This window comes from Amaranthus tricolor, chromosome 1, assembly GCF_026212465.1.
Source record: "Amaranthus tricolor cultivar Red isolate AtriRed21 chromosome 1, ASM2621246v1, whole genome shotgun sequence".
NCBI lineage: Eukaryota > Viridiplantae > Streptophyta > Magnoliopsida > Caryophyllales > Amaranthaceae > Amaranthus > Amaranthus tricolor.
In genome coordinates this window covers 42,497,892-42,522,828 of record NC_080047.1, presented here as the reverse complement: position 1 = coordinate 42,522,828, position 24,937 = coordinate 42,497,892, and the positions used below count along the sequence as shown (strand labels likewise).

Genomic DNA, 24,937 nt, shown 5'->3' with positions numbered 1-24,937 from the left:
CATTTCAAAAATTCAGAAACTAACACCATCATGAACACCTTTGCAACCTAGCTAAAGAATCGAGACCCATGGAGATCGATGGTACTCCGAATCCCATGTCAATTGTAAATTTTAGTGTTCAACCAAAAAAAAACATTTCAAACAAACTTTACAAAAGTAACATTTCCATCAAAATTGAGTCCCCTTTCTATCTCATCCAAACGAGGTCTAACATTATAAACAAAATCTTGCCAAGGATTTGTGGCAAATAATGCTTATTGTCCACCATGATTTGAAAATCATTATATGTGGGTTATTCAGTGGTTAAAATCCCAGTGCAAGTCAGTAGCAATCCTTATACAATCCTTATACATGCAGTTTATACATATCAATATATAAATTGGATTAGAAAACATGATTAGGTAATTTTACGTGTTCTGTATAAATTGTGATCAGTAGTTCAGTACGAACAACATGCAAATTGAAGATAATGTCTCAATCTTTCTTGGTAAGGAAAATTTCTGTACATTGCTTCCTTGTATCCTCTGGACCGTTAACTGAGAATGGTAAAAAAGAATTGTACAATCTCAAACACGTGTAACTAATGGAAGAACAAATTACGATTGAAAATAGTAATGGACAAGGAAAATGTTCGCGTAGGAATTTGCAACAACCATGATGGCACGGATTATAGATCACAATGACAATTGATAAAACCAAACGAATAGCTCACCTGTATGTCCAATAGTCCTATCCGACACAAAAATTTCATGATCGTTTCCACCCTGCAAAAGGAAACAAAACGTGGTTATGAAAGAAACAAATTGCTCCTAGAATGAAAGAAACAAAACGGTGTTCTCTAGTGAAGTGGAACGAAGTATCGGTTGGTTCATAATCATGGGTCACATTTGCAGTGGTTTATGCATTATAAAGCGCCAACGGAAATTTTGCTTGCGAAAACCTTATAGGATGAGTCTACAAGGAAGGACTAATTGAAGGTTATCAGGGATTTATCCATGGAAATGAGGATGAGATATCCATGTAGAAACATCTTCTTTTTAATTGGTGAGGAACAAAAGAATACACATAATCTAAAATTCAGTTTTAGAATCTTTAAAAATGAGGACTATTACTCTTCAAGCCATACTCAATCTCATCATTTATCGTCTCCTAACACAAGGATGAGAGACACTAGAAATCTAGGGATGAATCACAGATATATTGATGAGGTTAAAAAGAGTATTCTTTCGGCAAAATTTACAATGCTGTAAGAAACTGACAATATGCGAAAATAGGCAATCATCGCCAAATTAAATCACAGATATATTGATTACAAATTCTTGTGAAAGACGGTCTCTTTGAGAGACTATCTCTAATTGAGATGGCCCATTATATGTTTTTTAAAATATTATAAGTAGGCATTAAGAATGATCTAAGTAGACATTTAAAATATTAAAAGTAGGCATTAAGGATATGGTAAGTAAGCATTAACAATAATCTAAGTAGACATTTAAAATATTAAAAGTAGGCATTAAAGATATGGTAAGTAAGCATTAAGGATACAGTAAGTACGCATTAAAAATAATGTAAGTAGGCATTAATCTTTAATGGGCTGGGCTTGATATACGTCTCTTAATGAGACGGTCTCTCAAGAGACTAGCTGTATGAGGTTAAAAAGAATATTCTTTCGGCAAAACTAAAAGCGCCGTAAGAAAATGACAATATGCGTAAATAGGCAATCATCGCCAAATTAAAATGTTGCAGCACCGTATTTCAGGTAATTCTACCTTCACATAGGCACATAGCATGATAGGCTGATAGCACGGAACTCCTAGGTGGTGCTGGTAGATGAACAATGCTTCTTGGTTATTATAGGAACAAGTATCATAAATGTTCAAGACATCTCTATGGCTCTCTAAAGAAGCATCTGACTCCTAACTTAGGTAGGTAAAAAGCACAGAGCCACAGACAATACAGTCTTCACATTAGAGATTTTTGATTTGGAGGTTGATATAATATAAGCCCTTAGTACAATTTTGGTCGTGTCTAATTCACCTTCATTTTGCTAAATTGAACTTGTTTTAACTCAACTAGCTTATTTTTAGCTGAAGCGAACTTAAATTTTCCGGACTATAATTGTTTTTACTGATGAGCTTATTTTTACTGATTGCATGTTTGCACAATTGTGAAATGAACTGCATAGAGTATTTTTTTTTATATAAAATAATTTTTACTCACTCAAACTTGATAAAGTAAATATTATTTTTTTAAGATTGAACTAAACCAGATACTTAAAACATTAAGGTTTCACACCCTTGGCAATGCACAATTTTGACAATTAATTTCTTTAATTGTACATTAGTAAAACCTCTTAACATATTTATCATATAGAGATTATACATTGAGACAAACAATGCAATCATTTGACATGTCAAAGCTAAAATTCAACATTAGCCATGTAGCAAATGACAAATAATACTTGAAACAAAATTAGGCTTAAATATGACAATGTCAGAGGTATAGAATACTCCTCAAAACTCACCTCAAAAGTTTTGTCACCAAAAAAGTGGATCTCAGTGAAGTCATCAAGGTATTGCAAACAGTAGGTCTTATCCCAACCCCGTGGAAAAACCTGAAAATGTGAAAGACTATAAGAATTTTGATTCACTTAATAGATTTCACCGCATATAAATAGAGAATCACCAACATCAAAGCTTATCTGCCCTCCTATTGAAAATGTCAAGTTATAGTGGCAAATTTCTCACGCAATACATTCACCATAATTGAACATATTTTGTGGACCTGGATAAGTGGTTTGAGTTATCATATTTGTAATATATGAAGCTTCATGAACTTATTATATGAGAATAAACGCTTCAGAAAGTTCAACATACGTACCTTGTCATACTTTTCAAACTCATCTCTTTCTTCTTGACTACAATTTTTACCTATAGGTGAAACATTAATCATTCAATTTCGAAACTCGATAAATGGTCCCCTGTAGAAACGGATGGGAAAATTTAGCCAGCATAGAAACATAAATAAAGAATAAATGATTCAGACACTTTTCCGTGCCTTTTTATAGGAATATCTGTAAGGCTCTGCAACATCTAAAAACTCATTAGACATACGAGTCTACATAAGAAATCATAGAGCATACATATAATGCGAGGATTGAAATATTATGAAGCACTTCAAATTGCTAAATAGTAGTATGTGATAGATTTCATTTCCTATTCTTATTTGATTAGATTTGGATACAATTGATTGTGCAGGCAATGTCACATAGGTAATAAGTCTCCTTTTGAGGTAGACCTCTGACCAATGAAAGGATTCAACAATACCAATATAATGATTAGTTCATCTGATCTAAGCTCAATACCAATATAGTGGTTATTTCTAATTCCTGATTGAAACACACCAATAAATGAATGAAAATAAGTTGATGTGAACTGACAAACCTAGGTTCATAACTTTAGATTCCAACATAAACTATTGCAAATCGCCTTCCAAATTCAGCCAACAAAATTTATTTTTGCAAAAAAAATAGTATGATATTTTAAACAATGACTTTCTTTCACAAAATCTTATGCAAACAAAAGTTATAAACATTAAAAGGTGTTTAACTTTAAACACATTTGATATTCATCAATCATCAAACACTATTATCTTATAGTAATACTCGAGTTTTAGAACTTACCATGATGCCAATCTCCACACCACCTTCATAAGCCACAAGTCCATTTGCCGCAAAAACATAATCATAGTCATTAATTACTGCACACACAAGACAATAATGTTGTAGCCGCAGAAGAATTAAGATTAAAACAGTAATGTTGAGCAGTACTCTGTGATCGAACAAAAGATTGCCACATTTTCTCAATGCATTGGTGGAAATAAATGATTAAAATACAAGGGCAACAAGTAGAATATATATGCCCAATTTCAAGTACAATAACAGAAAAAATTGAAGAAATCACATATTTGTCACATCGGAGCAACCAATGTAAATGACAGAAAATGAGAAAGAGAACAGCGCATAGGCTTTGAGAAGCCAACCTGAATTTCCAAGTTGCTCTGATATCTTAAATAGGTCAGATCCTCCAACAATACCAACCGGAACTACCTGTTAGATACCATTTGAAGTTTTTAGTTAGAAGCAGTAATTACTTGGCTTGCAAGAGTAACCTTGAATTCACCTAGCACATGCTAGAGGGGGAGGGGATTCGGAATGTGTTATGATACTACCGCCGCTTCAAAATACTTGCAACATGATCCATGTTGCAAGTATTTTGAACTGGAAGAATTGTTATGCAATGACCTTATATTTGGACATTCAGGTTATCATCACTTTTATCATGTTTAGTATCATCTTAAGGCTTTTATTTATTGTTTTCATCATGATTAGTGAGTAGATTCATTTTCTAGGGTTAAGGTTTGAACCTATAATTCGAGTATGATTTGATTATTGAAAGTGTCTATTAAGTTAGGATTAAAGTGATTAAATTGTGCTAATACCCTAAATTAAATGTGCTTTGCTGAACTAATCAATAGAACTAGAGTGTGAGATTAGGACCAAGTTTGCTTTAGGGTAAATTTTAGTTAAATTCTTAATAACTCGTTCAATGTAACGAGTGTGTGAGAATAGAATTAAAAGGGTCTAAATCTAATAGTTAATCAATAGAGCGAGAATTTCAGATTAACAAGATCATATTTAATCACACAATTAATCCGACATTTTATGGACACTGATAAAAGTTTGATCATACGAGAATTTAAGGGATTCCCGACACCGTAGATTTCTTAATCATATAATTTCAACCTAATTTTCATTGCATTTTTAGTTTATTAGTTTAAAAATCAATCAACCATTTTTCTTCTCAAGCAATTTAGTTGATAGAGATTAGCAAGCTCATTATCCCAGCATCCATGTGTTCAACCCACATCAACACGTACACTATACGCTTGCAGTTAAATAAAATTTGCACATCAGGTCACGACATCAAGCTTAGTATAAATAAACCCCATTAGCCTTCATATTATATACCACAAAGGCAAAATATCAACCTTAGCCTCAACACATCTAACCCTAATTATCTCTCATACACAAGTTTGTGGTGTTAAATCTTTGTGTGATTTATTGTGTTCATACTCATTTAATGTTTATCGTCACCGATTGTGTTCTCTAGTGTTCAATGTTCACCGAAAACACTCTATCACCATTCTTAGGTTTATAAATTGCTTCAGGAACGTTGCTCGTGATTGAGCAACCAAACTTTTCGACGATTCACTATTTCACTTGCACAAATTGTTATTACCCTACTCAGGCCATTCGAAAGTAAACTAGCCATAAATATAACAAAATACTTCAGTTAATAATTACTGACCAATCATATTAGTGATTCCAAATAATGATAATTTTCAATCAGAAAATTTCTACATTCCTTAAAAATTCTATAAGATGACTAACATAACATCTTTCACAAATTCAAAAATTACTTCCCAATATGCTAATAGCTAAAGCATTATACAAAACCTCATCATAATTATATCAATTATACGATATCCAAGACCAACGAAACAAGAATTTTGAAATTGAGCATTAGATAAGAAGAAATCATCTACACTTACTGAATTTTGAGCAAATTGTTATGATTATAGAAGTAATAGTATGATACCTGATAAAAAATGAGATGAGTGAGATCTGGAGATGATGCACATCAAGGAAAATTGTAATCAGATCTTAAGATGAACAACGAGGATTTCAATCATAGCAAAAGGAAAAAAAGATGAGATGACTGAGTGTGCTTGACGACTTGTCGACTTATGAACAACTTAATTTACCCGGAGTTCGGAGACAGTAGGAGTATATAGTGTTAATGTTCTTCCAGATTTGGGTTTTTTTTATGTGATCGGTGAAAAGCAGAGGTGTTCATTCGGTTGATCGGGTCGGTTTCGTACGGGTGTTATTCGGTTCGGTTATATTTCGGATCGGTTATTTTTCGGCTGTGTGTTACAACGGGTCGAGTCGGTTAGTCACGGTTCGGTTGGAGATCGGTTATTTAAGCTATCGGGTTTGCATCAGTTCGGTGTCGGTTGAAGTTCGTGTCGAGTGTCAATCGGTCTCGGGTTGTCATCGATTACTAAGTGGTTCGGTTTTTTCGGGAACAGATCGGGTTCGAGCTTTATTTTTCGAGTAGTTATCGGTTACGGACAACTATCGATCGGGTCAATATCGAAATAAGTTAATAGTCGGGTTTTTAATTGATGTATGCTCATTTTATGGCAGATCAATTTATTTCAATTAGTTTATATATATATATATATATATATATATATATATATATATATGTATATATATATATATGTATATATATATATATATATATATACATATATATATATTTACATATATATATATATACATATATATATATATATACATATATATATATATATATATATATATATATATATATATATATATATATATATATATATATATGTATATATATATATATATGTATATATATATATATGTATATATATATATATATGTATATATATATATGTATATATATATATATATATATATATATATATATATATATATATATATATATATATATATGTATATATATATATGTATATATATATATATATATATATATATATATATATATATATATGTATATATATATATATATATATATATATATATATATATATATATATATATGTATATATATATATATATATATATATATATATATATATATATGTATATATATATATATATATATATGTATATATATATATGTATATATATGTATATATATATGTATATATATATATATATATATATATATATATATATATATATATATATATATATATATATATATATATGAGACTTTTATTTAATAATGCATCATGTTGCTACTTTTGATAATTGGTTGAATATTAAAACTCAATAATCGAAACTCGATTTGTTTGAATGAATAAGAATAATCTAAACTATCTCGTAGACTATTAGTTGCGTACTTAGACTTATTAGCGTTGTTGTCTTATTGAGTACTCTAAAGTATAAACTAATAGTCTCTCCAATTTAGAGTAATTATCTCGATTTCTTTTTAGGCTTGTAATTAACCTATTAGAAATTTAGAATATATTACTAGAGGAGAATTTATGCAAATTCCAAATGAGACATTTGTTTTTTAATTAGAGGGAGTTTAAGCTATTAGAATATACATTACTCTATTACACTAATAATCGATTGTATTTCTAAGTTTGATAATTGAAACTTATTATATATAATAAAGTGAATTAGATTAATCAAGTAATTATAACCATTTTATATGATATTATGTATTTATACTTATTAGTGACAATGAATACTTTAAAATAATAAATCTATTACACTAATAATTGATCGTATATTCGTATTTAATTTAAAGCTTAATAATGTTTGGAACTATATCTATTGGAGTAAATAAAACTAAATAACTAATACAAACTATCTTATAGAGTTATACTTATAGAGTTATAGTTATAGACTTATAGACTATCATTGACATTTGACTGTTAACTCAATGTTATTACTTATTACTATTAGTTATTAGTTATTATTGATCTTGAATACTCTAAACTCTAAAGTAATTTATAGGCTATTATTAATAATCGATCGTAATTCAAAGTTCACTTATCATAATTCGATCTATTATAGATTATAGTAAATGAAACTAGTGTAGTACTCCACCTTTTTTTTTACTTTGAATTAAATAGCCTAAATTATGTAATTTGACCAAATTCAATAATAAAAATATTTAATATTTGATATAAAATATTTATATTACTCAAATAAATTATTTTAGATATAATCATATAATTGTCCAATTTGATGATAAAATATTATTGGTTATATTGATAGCACACGGATAACGGGTTTAAGCCGTTGGATTTATAATGGTAATATCATATCAGTGGTCAAGATTGTGCCACGTCGCCGGATGAAAAAGGGATTTGATGTATTTTCCTCATCCTGAAAGTGAATCTGATACAATACCTTATTTCCCAATTCCCGCTCGACTAAACCCTAACCCAACTCTCTCTTCTTCATCCTCTCACTGAAACCGGCGGCCCTCTTTCAATCCCATCTGTTCTCCTCCAATCCGGCTGGTAGAACACGTTCACACTTCACCGTTCTCCTCCAATTTACAATACACTTCACACTCTCACGGCCCAAATACCCAACAATCTTAAGGCAGTCGAAGAAACCCTAGTTTCTTCACCTTCACCGTCATAGCCGCACACACTGATTGAGTTTTGCTTTGAGTAAATTGCTTTGAGTAAATTGATGAGGAGGCTGTGAACTTGATTAAATTTGGTGAAGGAAGGTAAGGGCTTATGCTATTGTCTTTGAAAGTTATATTCATTGGGGTCATTTTTTACTTTCTTGGCATGCTTGAAGTCTGTATTTATGAAGATTTAGTTCAATTGTCTTCTGTATGCAACCTTATCTGCTTTGGAAGGAGCCCCATCGTGTAATTGAAGTCTGTATTTATGAAAGTTTAATTTCTGTATGCAATTCTCTTCTGTCATAGAAGTGCCTTTTTGTTTTGCAGTGTGAATTGTAGTTGTTATTCTTAATGGTAAGTACACACTTAGACATAGTTGATAGTTATGTATATCTTTATTGAGAATCATTTGTGTATAATGATGATGATGTTTGAGATTGGTTATAGTTGGTTAGGTTCACATAAGGATATAAACACTCAAATAAAATCTTAGATAGTAATGGATACTTCTAATAAGGATAACTGTGAATCTGTGATATAAATTCATAGAAAGGGGATTTTAATTTAACCAGCCTTCAAGCTCTCAAGATGCAATAAGGATGCTTGAATTTTATGTTATCTTTGGTTTATCGCTGGATTAATTTCTTATCGTTGGTTTATCGCTGGATTATTTGATGTTGCACTTATTGTTTCGCACATTTCTTCAATTTCAGCGTCATGAAATCCAATCCATCTTATACCAAATGCCATTGATGTATTCAAAACTGACCTAAGGACTTGAAATTTACCCAACCAAATGTGTTCCTAATTATGAATAACATTGCAAGCTTCTTCCATGTACATGAACTTACTTTTTCCATATTATTACTTTTTAGGTTTTAGTCTGAATGTTTGATTAATGCTTATGGGTTTTGAATTTCTTCTGGGTTTCATCTTGATCGTCCCTATGTTTTATCCGTTGTGAAATACTTGCAATTGATATTCTGATAGTGACTTGTAATTCAACTGTAAATCTCCAAATGATAGTGACTTTTGCATCTGTTTTCTTGTTTGGGTTGAAATTGTAAGTTTTTGTATAGAAAACGGCTGATATTCATGGTTAGCTTTATCAAATGGACCCCTGTAAGTTGTTCATATGTTGTTCCTATGTTGAAATGGTTGCAACTGTCAAGTTTTTGTAAGTTGTTCATCTGTTGAACCCTTGTTTTGGTGTTTTTAGTTAGCTTTATCAAATGGACCAAAATTGGCATCATTTTCTTTGTTATTGGTCATACCACTATGGTTTTTGCTTCAAAATTCACAATCATATATTGGATCTGAATATTCTAACGTAAATGTTTTTGCTTCTATCGGACACAATTTTCACAGTATCACGAAGAAACAAATTTGTTGATGATGGATCAAGGAGAGCTGTGATCTGCTCATTGTACTGAAAAAATATTCAAATATTGTTGGTGTCATTCCTCTATGGGAACTATGCGTAAACTCATCGGACCATACCCAGGATTCGGAGGCTTACTTGCACTCTTAGTTGGTGTAGTCTGAGTTGAAGTAGTCTCAGAATACCCGCTATAAGTCCTCCAAGCAGTTTTTCTTTGTCACTCATTTTTAATAGCTTATTATTCAGAGAAGTATAAGATAGTTTGTAATTGTATTAGTAATCTTGAATACATATTAATGTATAATTTTGTTCAAACAATGTTCAATACTTCTTTTGAAATTAGAAGATGGGATTAAATTTGTTCAATCTCTAATTCTTAATTGTAGGAAGATGAATTTTAATGAGGCAAATGAAGCTAATGGTTTTCAATTTGACAATATTTCGAACACGGGTAATTTGTTAATCTAATGGTTCAAGTACCTTATATGTTGTGTACTTTATTATTCTTTTGCATTGTGTTCAATATTGAGATAAATTACTAGCATGTATATTATTTTTGTTGAAATTAACAGCGTTTGAAGAGTTACAAACTAGTGTATCCACTCCAAGGAATGTGAACCCGAACCCTAGACAAGTTGTCCAACGTCCTATTCGTCCACCAAAGCGTGCAAAAACTAGTAGAGGAAGAGGTGGAATTTCTTTAGCTGGAGGTCGAAGGCGAACTAAAACTGAGTTTCAGGAGGATATTGAAGGACTTGGAAAGCGTACCTCACCAGTTTGGGATCATTTTACCATAGTGGCCGAGAAGGATGATAACAATGTTGTTATTTCATTACATGCTGTTTGTCGCCATTGTAAGAATACTGATTATAGAGCCGAAGGTCACTATGGAACCTCTAATTGTAGAAATCACCTCAAGACTTGTGAACCTTACCAAGAATGGCTTGCTAACAATGGTGATGTCATTGGTGATTTTAATCAGAGAAAATATTGTTCTCTTTTTGCACATGCATGGTGATTCGAAGTTTGATATTTTGTTGTATTGGAAAGACCAACAAACTACATACCCAATTATGTCTAAAATAGCTAAAGACATATTGGCTATTCCAATAACCACAGTTGCATCCGAATCAACTTTTTCTATGGGAGGAAGAATTTTGAATAGATGGAGAGCATCCCTTTTATCAAGACATGTTGAAGCCTTGATTTTAACTCGTAATTGGTTGTTTGGATATGAAGAAGAATCTGATGAAGTAGGATTAGTTGTTGGCAGTGACTTAGTCCCCGATGCAGAATCGCATGCTAAGGGAGATCAGGGTCCAAGTGGATCCTCATCTTCAGAATCTGGTACGTATTTTACTTTTTAAATAAATTTTAGTTAATTATCATTCTATTATAACTCCTGTTTCGTGTACTTTATGTACTCAGTTATGGTTTATTCACTTGATTGTTGCCATGCAAAAGATGTTGGTTCTTATGGATCTGATTGTGGCTCAAATTGAAACACGGAATCTGGACGCAAGTAATTTAACCTTACAAGTCACATGGAAACTTGATAATCGTTGGGTTGGGTGAATGTTATCCATGAGTCTTAGTCTTATAGGCAACTTTCTAATAGCCTTGTTTACTTGAGATTAGGCAATTAGAAATGTTTCCTTAGCTATGATTCATGTTGGTAGCTTGCTGAACATGCGGTGTTTGTTGACCTTGAGAGGCATTACAATGATCTCACCCGACATGTGATACATATTCTGGTAGCAAAATTTTAGGTGTTTCTTTTTTGTATCTTTCTTATAAGAATGAATTACTTTCTTTTAATACTTTTTTTGTTTGTTTTTTGTTCAAGATTGAAATATGGTACCACAAGCAAAGCAGCAGTACGTGAGAGATTTTATGGTGGATATGTAACTATATATAGTTGCTGATTGAAAATTAATTTTTGTGGTTAAAAACTTGATATTTGTATATTTACATTAGGTGGATTTATAAGTGATGGATGTAAATTTTTGGGGTAAAAAACTTGATATTTGTATATGTTAATTTGGTGGATGTATAAGTGATGGATGTAAATTTTTGGGGTTAAAAACTTAATATTTGTAAATTTATATTTGGTGGATGTATAAGTGATGAATGTAAATTTTTGGGGCTTAAAGCTTGAAGAATTGGTAAAATCTTATTGGTTTATAATTGATTTGCTAAAATATTTATATATAATCTTGTTTACAATCTTTCAATATTAGAAATTAGTTTCAAATATTCAAAAAATCATAATTAGAAAACTGAAATTGGACCTAATTTGCTAAAATTAGGTGAAAAATTGATTCGGATTTGTAACAGTTCGATTAACAATCGGTTCGGGTTGGTATCAGTTCGGGTAAAAAACAGTTCGATTAACAATCGGTTCGGGTTTGTATCAGTTCAGGTTAAAAACAGTTCGATCTTAATCGGTTTTAGTCAGGTTGCATTCGGTTACGTGCATAATTCGGGTCGGATTTGACTCGGGTCGATCACTGTTCAGTTCGGGTAACATCGGTTAAGGTTTATATGTCGGTTATAAAATTCGGTTGCAGTTCGAGTTTGATTTTGTCATTTTCGGTTATTAAACGGTTCGAGTGAAGTATCGGTTCGGGTAATTGCGGTTCGGTAAACCTAAAAAACTTACATTTTTTCGGGTCGGATAATTTTCGGTTCCGGGTCGGATTTTCGGGTCGGGTTTGTTTTGAACAGCTCTAGTGAAAAGTAAGTATCCACCGTATAGAATATTATTCCTTCCGTTACTTAAAAAGCTTGCATTTGTTATTTTTGGTATTTTACTTGTTGTTTTCATAAATAATTTTTTTATTTATGTTATAAATTTTAGATAAAAATAATCTTATTTATCTTTATTTTAATATTTTAATAATTCTTGTAGTTTTTGCATATATTCCATTAACTTCATTTTAACATTTTTATATTCTTTATGGTCTCCACGTGTTTCTCACTAACTTTTTAAAAATATTTTTTAATTAGTTATGGTTCTCATATTTTTTCTACTGACTTTCTCTTAATAATTATTAATGCTTATGGTCCTCATCTTTTCTCCATCAAATTTATTATTCAATAATATAATATATCCACTATCCAATAAATTCTATTTTTTTATAATTCCCGCGAATATTTCTTGTGGGAACTTCCTTGGGGAATGGAGAAAGTATGAATTAGTCTTCTATTGACTTAAATTGAAAACTAAATTATTATAATGTAGATTTACAAAATAAGTCTAATATGAATTTATAATCTGTTTGGTAGTTAACATTTATAATAAGTTTGAACAATTACTAAATAAATCAATGTAATTTTGGTGGAAATTTTCATGACAATTTTAATGATAATCTTCAACCATCTATATCTCATCATTTAGAGACGTAATATTCAGTGGTAACTAAAAATTGCAAACGAAAACTTTTTAATGATTAAAGTACTTTTGATGAAAATTTAAACTTTAAATTATTATTTATTAATATCGCTTGATACCAACATCCATTAGTGTACAACATTATCACTACCCTATATTATTCACGTAAGTGATGTTTAAATTATTACTATAAATTTAAAAAGATACTTTGGAGCTAAAATTTTTAATGTGCTTATCAACAGATGAGTCTTGTCATTTAAACTAAGGTTTTTCATAAATTTTCAAATGAGAGAATTTTAGGGTGAGATTATTTTTATTAGGCTAATTCAATTTATAAATACAGTCTTAAATAGACTATATGTAATTTTAAAATAAATTATAATCTTAAATGGATTATTTTTATAGTATTAAAGTAAAGCAAATTATCAATAGTATCCCTGAGTTTTGGCATTTTATCAATGGTACCCTGAGTGTTTTTTATTATTAATGGTACCCTTGTATTATTGGGCGTCTTAAAATCGTAATTTTTTAAACTTTTTTCGTCCGTTCAAAACAGTTAACTTTTTTCTTTTTCTTTTATTTTTCAATTTAAAACATAAAAAAATTGACGGTTATGGACGATTTTGGACAAAAAAAGTTAAAAAAGGTTACGGATGTAAGAAGCTCAATAATACGATGGTACCATTGATAAAAAAAACTTAGGGTCATTAATAAAGTATCAAAACTCATGAATACCATTGATAATTTCACTTAAAGTAGTCAATTATAAACTTAAAATGATCATTACATTCTTATATTGATCAATTAAAAAAATGAGTTGATTATATGAATTTATTTTATGATGAGAAGGTTTTATACAAATCTTGTTAATAATTTTTTCAGCCCATCCCATATGAGACCGTCTCAGCATGAGACGAGTCTATACAAGTAAGCCCATTTATCCAAAAGATCACTTTGAAATTGTAAGAGATCATTTTAAGGTTATAAGTGATAACTTTAAAGCTATTAAAAGTCATCGCTTTAAAAATAAATGTAATTGGGCCAACCTAATTAAAATGGTATCATCGTGAGACCCTCTGATATGAAAATTTATGTAATTTTTTTAGCATATAGCATACATCGATAGGTACATTATTTTGCCCATAAAGCCCAAGTTCCATAAAATAAAGAACAGCCGGTCTTGGCCGAGACCGTCTCAAATATGGTATCAACCTTACATGTTTTCTCTCGTTTTTTTTCATTTTTTAGGCATTTTTTAATTTAATCTTAAATATATTAATTTTAACCTTAAAGGGATCAATTTCAACTTAAAATAAACTTTAAACAGATCAATTAACATGAAAATTTTCAATTTTGACCTATTTGTGATCAATTTTGACGTTAAACTGATCAATTTCTGCTTAAATATGGTTTTGTTTCACAATTTGAAAACAACGTTAATAAAATGGTATTATTTTATCATTATATGGATGAATTTAAAACGACAATTGAATAGTCAATAACACTATCAATAATAATGTTAAAACATTGTACTATACAAGTACTTTTATTCAATGCAACATGATGGTTCTTATGGAACATAAGATTTTTTGTACTCTTTAATCATCGATTAATAATAGTGATATTACTCTTTCATTAACACATTTATATATATTTGTAAATAGTTCAAATTGAATACGTTAATAGTTAAATTATGACACATAAATTGACAATTGATGTTTTATGATCTAACTCAATTTTGAACGTATAAGCTTCAATTATTATTTTCAAAATAAGTATTTTAAAGTTTATAAAGATATTGTCTAGGTTTTAGTTCAATTTGAATATGTTAATAGTTAAATTATGACATATAATTTGACAATGATGTTTTATAATCTAACTCAAATTTGATCTTCTAATCTTCAATTATTGTTTTAAAAATACGTATTCAAATTGTATAGCATTTAGTTCAAATTTAATACGTAAATAGTTTTAACGCTATTATTGATAGTTTTATTGACCATTCGTTTGTTGTTTGACATTCATCCGTAGAATGATAGAATAATACCATCTTATATATCTTCGTTCTAAAATTTTGAAACAGGACCATATTTAGGTAGAAATTTATCAGTTTAACGTCAAAATTGATCACTTACAGGTTCAAATTGAATTTTTTTACTTTAATTGATATGTTTAAGTATTACTTTACGTTGAAATTGTTACCTTTAAGGTCGAAAATGATAAATGCCCAGAAAATGAAAAAAAACAAAGGGAAAACGTATGATATTGCTACACGCGCGAATTAGGCCGCCTACTATTGGTGTCAATTTGAAACGGTCTCGGCCAAGTCTTGGTAAATAAAGTAGAAGGCAAGACCCAAAATCTTGCAGGCCCAGGCCCAAACATACACAGCTCTTATTGATCTTTAAAAAAACCCTAATTCAGCCGAAACCCTAAATTCCTTACTCATCTGCCTCTCATTCTCGCTATATATATATTCACATTAACTGTTAATCCTCAATCAAACCCTAATTTGAGTGTCTTTTTTGTTCCGATTTTTCGCCGATTTCTTTTAATTTCTCTGTTTTCACTTTGAAGAGGCCAAATGATGAAATGTTTCTGGAGTGATTGCTCAGAATCTTTTCCGAGTGCCATGATTATCACCATTTATGAATAGGAAGATCTGATGCGTCCTCTTTATTTTCTTTTTTCTTTTTCATTTTGTAAAATTTTAAAACCCTAGATTTTATCAAATCCCTAAAAAATGGCCTGTGATGAATAGTTTTTAATGGTTGATTGCAGCAAATGTGAGGTTTAATCTTGCATTATGTTGATATTTTTGTACTAGGACGGTCTGAGGCTATTTTTCGGATAAATTTTTCATTTTGTTTTATTATCATTGTTTTTTTATAATTTTCAATCAACATTTGATTATTAATTTAGAAGAATATAAAATGGCATGTGATTACTTATTTTTGTGGATGATGAGAATCATAAAAATTATCACAGTTATCCCTGTCTGAGACTTCTGTGCTGAATATTGTGATCTGACACACAAACTAATTTAAATTAAAACACTGCCAATCTCATTTTTATTATTAAGGTTATTCAAGATTTTCTATTTATTTGAATTTTGTTTGAAATTGATAATTTTATTAATTTAATTATTAAATTAAAACTATGTTCTTATAAAATTACCGATCTTGAAGTTTGGCTATTGTTCGATTGATGGTGGTTGAATTGTGAATCTTTAATGGAAGAAACGAAATCAGCAACCAATTGCTTATGGAAGTTTAATTTACTTGATTTGGTCTCTTATTTTCAAGGAGAAATCAAGGGATGACAGTAAATGGTTTGATGGTGATTATCACTAATTACACAGAATTACTTGACAATAAAGATTTTAAGATTAGAATAAATATCTATATCTATATACATATAAGAATATAAATTGATTCAGATTTGGGATTATATTTAAAGTTTTGGATGTGTACGAGAATTTAGAAAAATAAATTTGTAAATGATTAATATATTAATTTATTAAATGATAAATTTGATAAAAAATCAAAGCTGGTAAATATTAAAAAATATTAATTAATATCATTTCTCAATTAATGAAGTTTAATAAATTTTTAAAATTTTTAATATATTACAGTACAGATTCATAATTATTTTGAGTAAATGAATAAAATTTTAGCCATGAAGACTATTGGACTATAATTGAATTTTAATATATACTTTATAACAAAAATTACTAAAAATATTGGCATTTATGACATGTCCACTCAAAATAATCAAGTAATTAACTTAAAAAGAATTTTGCAATCCTTGTTGAATTAAAACCACTTTTTCCATGTTAGAAATAATAATAAAAAAAATTTTACCCTAATTGTTTTAGTAATGCCAATAGAGAAATTGGAAGATCAAAGACCAACAATCTCTTATTACAAATTTGTATTATGCTTGTTATATTTGACTTTTTATATAATTTAATTTTTTATATATTACTTCATACACAATTAAGAATTAAAAAAAAAAATACTATATTTGGAAACACGTAATATCTACTTGTGATCATTTCTGATTCGGTATGGTGCTTGAAACGATGGGAAACCGATGAGGTAACAGAAAAGCAGCCACCAGTAAGAAAGCTCAGACACGGTATTGAGAGAGACTATGACCAACAAGTAACAAAGATAGACGGTGATGCATTAAATTATATTACAACAGGATACAAATACAATAAACTCAGTAGTTTTCCTTACAGTCGCTTAAACACTTATACTCTAAAACGAGGGAGGAAACAATAAATTAAATGTCTACTTTGGAGCTAGAACTATTTAAATTGCTTTGAACAACATACAAAAACAAGGAACTACCGTATTCGCCCTATTATCTTCTTTATCTGCCATTGGTAGTTACTCTTCTCCAATCTCGTCTGTTAGCGTAAATGATACACCCGAGTGTTGCACCAACAACCATGGTCCATGAACCTCGAGATGTATGGGGATTCATGCATATACGGAATTATGTATCATTGAGTCGTTTATATATCAGAATTCTCATAATTATTTCAAATGATTGCCCAAAACATTTTCCAACAGATGAGTACAGTTTCTTTCTGCTTTTGCTTGTTTTCCAGCTGGTATGAGCTGACCTTCCAAAGGAATTTTGGCGCAAGATCCTTAATCCTGGAAAGTATCGGTTCTTCATCCCGAATAATTATAAATCCCTGCACAAACGACATTCTGATTACATTCCACAACTTTGGCCAGATTTTAGGTGTCGAGAGCTTTATCTTCGCGACTAGCATACACATCATTCATAGGAACGCTTAATTAAGGGGAACAAAGTTATATACAAGTGCGTTACGAACTCGTCTATTAACGAACATATTACATCCTATTCATGCTTATGTCTTTAATCATAATACGTACAAACTCTCAAAGCATAAAAATGCGTTCTATACAGTGGCGGATCCAGAAAATAAAAACAAGTGATGTCAATTTTAGTAAAACGCGCCTGCTGGGTTTTGATCGCTGGTCACATATGGAAGACAATACAGTAACCAACTCATCTAGGGTATATTTACATGTAATATTTGATTTTTTTTGGATTTAAGTGATGTCAACTGACCTCGGTGACATCACGCTAGTTCCGCCACTGGTTCTATACTCTTAATTTTCAGAAGGTGTTTGAAAAGTTTTAGTGAAAGTCATAGTGGGACCTAATTTAAAGCGTAAAAGTAAATTGCTAATGAACAAATTGAATGCTACCTCAGGTCTCAACATACGATCTGTCTCCAGCAAGATATCCTCCAGTTGACAAATATTACCGCGATCTTTGTAATGAGAGAAAAGATAACTCGCATGCAAGAGATCATAAGATCGAGGATAAGTTGAAAACGGCTCACACCTAAACAAAAAGCATTCATGAATTGGAAAACAATGCCGGTTAAACTTACTATAGTGATGGTAATAAAAGTTACAGACATATAATAGTAGACGTTTCTTACCAATCATGGAAAGCACCAAGCAGACCTCTGCTATATATAGCAGTCAATGTATCATCCATGGTTGAAGGAACCACATTCATAACCCAAACAGGATAAGAATTCAATGCTGTAGCAAACCCACCGAACAAAGCATTCATGTCCATAACATTCCGAATTTTGGCTTTGCTAACATTCATAAGTGCCCAATACTGCTGAACTTGATGCTCCCAGAATAGCGTGTCTGTCGTAAATTGCTCTTGACTAATACCTATTCAAATCACGCAAAGATATCAACTTGAATAAACTAACTCTCCTACATCCCTTTGAGTTTGCCCACTGTCACATGATTCGCTAAAAGCCTTGCGAATCGTAAAAAAATGAAGTATAGTCGGTTTTAGACTATTTTTGAACCATTTTGAGCGAATCGCGAAGGCGAACTAACTAGTGAAGTATGTTTCACTGAGCTTGCCATTGTTTGTAATGTTACTCGGACTCTTCATTTTGCTTCACGTACCTGAGTCCGATCCTTAATCCTCGGACGTTGGTATAGCACCATTTTAGGTGTAGAATTGAATATTTAGATGTATCTAATACTTGGACACGTACCAGTATCCAACATTAGTACCTGAGTCCAAGTAACATAGATTGTTTGCCAAAAAGCGCTTACATATAAAGTTTTAATGGGGAAAGCTTAAAGGGACAGGGAGTACATGAATAGTATGACTCATCTGCAAATGAACAAGATCAATAGCATACCTAATCTGGTCAGAGCCCCAGAAAACGCTGAAAGACGCTCTGGTCGAGGAGGAAGTTTATTAGAATTCGAAAATCCGTCATTTACGGTTATGCAATTTTTCAACGGTTTATTCCATGGTGTCTTTGTGGAATCGATCATGTCACATAATTGTATCATGTTTTGCTCCGCATTCAGCTGAACACATGATTGATCTCCCGGTTTAACCCAGATTGCTGTTTGAACCTTTTTGGCTATAAGTTTCCAGCACATAGCTTTTGTTAGATTCACCAACTTATCCCATATCGCAGGAAAATCTTTATCCTTTCTATATGCAGGTGGGGCAGAGTATACGAAGTACCCATTCGGTCTTAAAAGGCGATCCACTTCTCTCAGCAAAATGCCATCTGCATGATGTACATATTAAAAAAATTTACAAAAATGGGAAAACATACTAGTACGAAAGCATATCAGCGATATATTATTGTCGTCTGTATAAAATTTTAATAAATTCAACCATGGTAAAATTTTATCATATGCCTCATCGTCGAACAAAAACTCAACAGCAATAAGACTGAAGTTCAGATCTCAAAGGATGGAATCAGCAACCATGAAATAGTCTCATGGATTTTTGGTATAAGTTCCAATAGTTGTGCACAATGATTTTTCTTCTCCATTCATTCCGATAAGGTTGATGAAAGAAATTAATTTATTTTGCGATAAGGCCAGGGGCAGAGCAAACAATTTCGAGATCCTGTTTATTTTTCATAAAATTCTAAAATTGGGGCCCTTCATAGAACTATAGATTTTCTTAAACTAGAATAAAGATTCAACACAATTTTAATTTTAAGTACTAGAATTAAATAAATTGTATAGTATTTTTGTACATTAAGTTAGTGATAATTGATGTTTGATGAATGTGTAAAAATTAAATGATGTAAGAGAAAATATTTGAAAGTTAAAGTGTTGCTTTGAAAAGAGATAAAAAAGGAGAGAAAAATGTAATTAATAGGTTTAGAACTTATAACCTTAAATCTGTTAAGTAAAACTCATACCAACTACTCTACCAGCATAGTATGTTATTTTAATGATTTTTTAATATGAGGCCCTTTAGGTTCGAGGTCCTGTGTGGTTGGGCACCCTGCACAGCCCCAGAACCGCCGCTGATGTAAGGCTGATTATATTTCCCCAAAAATTCATCCACTAGAAAGAACATCACTAAAGGTTGTAAACATTCTAACCACATCATGGTTCCAATAATTTTTGAAAATTTTATTCCAAAAGAAAAGTGGGAACCTACGAAGAAAATACTAACCATTTTCATGCCAATCAACACGACATCTTGAACAATGCACCATTTCAAATGAACTTGTGGGATAAGGAAGCTGTTTGGTGGATATAGCAGCAATCATTGCACCAATGCCTCGTTCTAAAGCAAATTGTATCTGATTTTCATGCCCATCTTTGGGTGCAAACGACATTGTTTGAATATCCAACGGAAGTAGAAAAGCTCCAAAGCTAGCAACACCACACCCAACATCTAGAACCTGAAACACCCCTGCATTACGGAGATCACCTGTCTCATTAGTGATCATATTCCCTAACCTGCATACAGAATTCAGTCAGCAGATCAACTATCTGCGAGAGAACATCAAAGACCTTAACTACCCGTTCGGTTAATGGTACTAATTGCTGGTAATGGGAATGATTTGCAGTCTAAATTTTCATGTTATTATCATGGTAATGAAAGCTTGACCATAAAAAAACTTTTTTTGTTCACAATTTTTCATTTCCACTTAATACCACATGTTTAGGTGGTAATGCATTGGAATGAATTTTCTAAAGAAAATGAGCTTGTTGAAGGAGAATAAGTACGGTTATTAAATTTATCAAGAGATATTCTTATCAAAATTACACTAACATTCCGTTACTATTCCCACCATTTAGTACCGGTTACCAAACGGGGCGTAAAATGTTATATAATTAACAATTATAATGATGATATCAAAAGTGAAAACAGATTAGGCGATGGTTGGCGATCCCTCTCCATATCACAAAGACATAACGAACGATAATTGACCTTGTTTGCCACAATAAGTCAATAGTACATTATTTCTCACTTAGAGGCCATGCCAGAAAAGCTACCAAACACAATTAAGACGTTGCATTCATTCAGATCATACCTTTCAATGTATTCAGAGGCTCCATGCTTAAAATGAGTACCACCACCAGGAAACCACCACAACTGGTCCTTCTCATGAACCCAATTTTGACCTCCCTTCACTTCTGCAAGGTGGGTGTGGTTCACATTAGACCTCCAAACATAATCCCGGCTGATTGGCCACCTTATAGGAATTTTATAATCCTTGGGAGGTGGCACCAAACAGAATAAACGCCTCTCAATCGGGGGGCAGTGCCTCTCAAGTTCTTCCTTTCTTGAAAGATCTAAAGTTGGGAGCAAATCTTTCACATATGAAGGATCGTGACAAGGTATATACTCATTCATGTTGATTGGGCATACATTCAATCCAGGTTGAGGGATTAATATTGGTGTTCTTCGATAAGTTAGAGCAACTCTGTTTGTAAACCTTGAGGAACCTACAAGTTATGTTGAAGTGTCAATTGCAGGGAAAAAAAAAGAACAATGAAATGCAAAAGAAAATTCTGGACAAAAAGTCAACATGTCGCAAATAGCAATCATTTGTAGAATCCGGAAATGCCGTTTTCGAAATGTGGTTAGTGCTCTACCGATTTTTTTACTGTCACATCATCTCCACAATAATCTCATTCGGGATTTTATAAGGAACAATGAGTGACTTTAAGCTGGGCATTTGTCACACAGTCGATATTATAACCCTATATTCAGATTTACTATCCTCACCAAGCCAAACACCCGTGCGTAAGTCACGGCAATCCTAACAATATAACTTCCAATACATCAAAGAGCACAACAAAATGATATGTATAGAGATATGTAGGATGTCTATACATACGAAACATTCACTTTGAGGATAGCAGTGCTAAAGGCTACTTGAGGCTAATTCGCTCCTCTTATCCTTGAATATTTTTATGGAAAATATCAACCACCCTTCTTGGCAATACTTGATTCATACTTCCTCTGGTTTTTATAAGTTGCCACAGATAGACATTTCTCCTCACAAGATGTCACTATTTGTAGCAAGTAATAAAAACCAAAGAAAGTATAACCTTTTCAGCAAGAGATCGATGTCTCAAGTTGATGCTATGGTGTTGCTATTAGCTACAATGCACATAATCAATCTAGTTAACCAAGACCTTCTACAAGCACACTTCCATATTCCAACCACTCACCAACTTACATACAAAAATGAAATACAATCAATATTAATGCACCCATTCACGTCAATTCTCAAGTTCCCAAACATCATGTGGCAACAAACATATTCCCCAATGAATTTGAGAAATACATACAGGCAAACACATAGTAGTATTCAGGAGCCACTACAAGAAACTTCTTTGCACGTGAGATATCTGTTGAGGACTTTAAAACTAGATTAGACGTAGAAAATAAGAGTATTGTATACTTCCTAGATATAAGTATGAAGAGGTCTAAAAATACGACGTTTTAGATGATAAATGGGTTGTTGTAATGCTCAATTTGTGGTGTAAACTGTTGGCGACATACAATGAATAACTTTGAAGCCCTAAGGGTAATTTCATCAACACATGAAAAGCTGAAAAGAGAAGTTAGCGTAAAACACGGGTTTTAATGGAACAATGTATTATCCTTGCCTCTTGTCTTCGTGCCTAATTTTTAGATGTACAATTTTCGAAACCCTATGATATGTTCCCCTTCTTTAGGTGACAAGATATCTGATAGTCCCAGTTCTATTAATTACAACCCACGAACTGATTTTTTCTTAAAAAGCTAAATGTTTGTTCTATTAATTACAGTCCATGAACTAATTTAATTTATTCACATTAAACTTGGTCATCAATGCCAATATAGTCAAACAAACACCCCAACTGTATTTCACATAGCAAAACTCAATCTTGCACTTGGAAAACTTGACACAAGCCAAAAGTCTAAAGAAATTAATTGGTTGAGTAGACCTCATCGCTCCACCTAATATTTCTCAAAAAAATAGATTATTGTATGTTAATCTCCTTTGTTAAGTTCCTGTAAATTTGCTATGATTGAGAATTGTAAATAATCAAGGGGAGTGTATGGTAAGTGAAATCCAAGCCTGGGAATTTACCCTTATAGTTCTTTCATTATTATTTTGTCGAAAAAACAAAACTCTAACGACCCATTTGGTTATTAATACTAAACGGAGGTACCGACAATGATTTATAGTGTAAATTTATATGATATGTTCATATGTATCATATCATTTACATGGCAATGAAACTTTAATCATAAAAAACTTTCTTTGCATGTTTTTTCATTACCCACCTAATACTATATTTTCAAATGGTAATACATTTGAATGAATTTTGCAAAGAGAATGATATGCTTGAAAGAGAACAAGCAAGACCAATAAGCCAGATATTCCTTGCAAAATTACACTAGCATTCGATTACCATTCCCACCATACCCACTACCAAACAGACCGTAAATACTAAAATACCTATGGAATTTATGCGCAAACAAACGACCTCTCAAAGTTGCATAAATGTTCAATCAATTGCAAGAATTACGGAATCTATTCACTTCACCTCTCACATAATTCCTTATACTCCTACTATAGATCTTAACACAAAATCCCTTTCAACAAGTAAAAAAGATGATTCACTAGCATACAATTAACCCAGTGACAAAAAAAATAAAATAAAATAAAACTAGTATTCAAAGAAAACAATCAAGTTTACAACATTGTTCTAGAATTTTCAAATTACCCAACAAAAATAAAAGCCAACAATAAAGCGGAAGAAAGAGAGGAAATTACCAAGGGAAAAATTAGAAGAATGAACATCCAAAAGAGGGGCATTGTTACTGAAAAGGGTACCAGCATAAAAGGAAAGAGCCATTAAAATCAAACCCACCATTAAAATTTGACTCCCTTTTGAATCAGCAAGAAACCCAGAAATTCCCATGTTTATGTGAATCTGAATTCTATAAATATGAAAGATTGAATATCAGAAGAATAATTCTATTGGTGTCGGTGAGATGATGAGATCTGCAGTTTAGTTTGAGTGTTGCGAGAGAGATAAACAGGACGAGCAGAAAGACAAGGGGAATCGAATTAGGAGTTAGGACTTCGGAAATTTGTGAAGTTTGTTTTACCAACTCATGCGGAAACCACGTGATGTTGTTATAGTTTTTTCTGTTTTTATTTTATTTTATTTATTTTTAATCAACAGGTCTTGTAAGAGACGGTCTTGCTATGAGACTAATAGTCCAATCGACTCAATTATAATTATTTACAATGTGCAATCATTAATTGACCAATTTATGATTATAATTGATACATTTAAAATTAAAATTGATTTCTTTTAAAAGTTATAACGAATCATTTGATTGATTACTTTATATATAATTGATAATTAATATTTTAAGGTTTAAATAAATCACGTTAATATCAAAATTGAAGACTTTAAAATAATTGATCCATTTAAGGTTATAAACTTGTAAGTAGAAATATAACATTGACCACTTTAATGTTAAAATTAAATAATTAATTACTCTTAAATCAAAATT

At 31.3% G+C, this 24,937-nt stretch overlaps 1 protein-coding gene and 3 non-coding genes across 4 annotated transcripts; 3 read left to right on the top strand and 1 right to left on the bottom strand.

The window, feature by feature from the left end:
• The first annotated feature begins 15,642 nt into the window (after window positions 1–15,642).
• LOC130801216 (small nucleolar RNA snoR64a) lies at window positions 15,643–15,720 on the top strand. Its single transcript, XR_009039533.1, has one exon. It is a non-coding gene; the product is annotated as a small nucleolar RNA snoR64a (small nucleolar RNA).
• Window positions 15,721–15,797: 77 nt separating this feature from the next.
• Window positions 15,798–15,891, top strand: LOC130801228 (small nucleolar RNA snoR20a). The gene has a single exon (XR_009039539.1). It is a non-coding gene; the product is annotated as a small nucleolar RNA snoR20a (small nucleolar RNA).
• A 112-nt stretch (window positions 15,892–16,003) lies between these two features.
• On the top strand, window positions 16,004–16,088 carry LOC130801170 (small nucleolar RNA R38). Its single transcript, XR_009039523.1, has one exon. It is a non-coding gene; the product is annotated as a small nucleolar RNA R38 (small nucleolar RNA).
• Window positions 16,089–17,220: 1,132 nt separating this feature from the next.
• On the bottom strand, window positions 17,221–24,504 carry LOC130822332 (probable methyltransferase PMT7). The gene is made up of 7 exons (XM_057687652.1): window positions 24,186–24,504; window positions 21,441–21,855; window positions 20,573–20,862; window positions 19,281–19,664; window positions 18,546–18,792; window positions 18,307–18,445; window positions 17,221–17,762 (listed from the first exon to the last, which is right to left on the bottom strand). The coding sequence occupies exons 1-7, from the start codon at window positions 24,331–24,333 to the stop codon at window positions 17,604–17,606; spliced, it is 1,782 nt and encodes a 593-aa protein (XP_057543635.1). The 5' UTR covers window positions 24,334–24,504; the 3' UTR covers window positions 17,221–17,603.
• Between the last annotated feature and the right edge of the window lie 433 nt (window positions 24,505–24,937).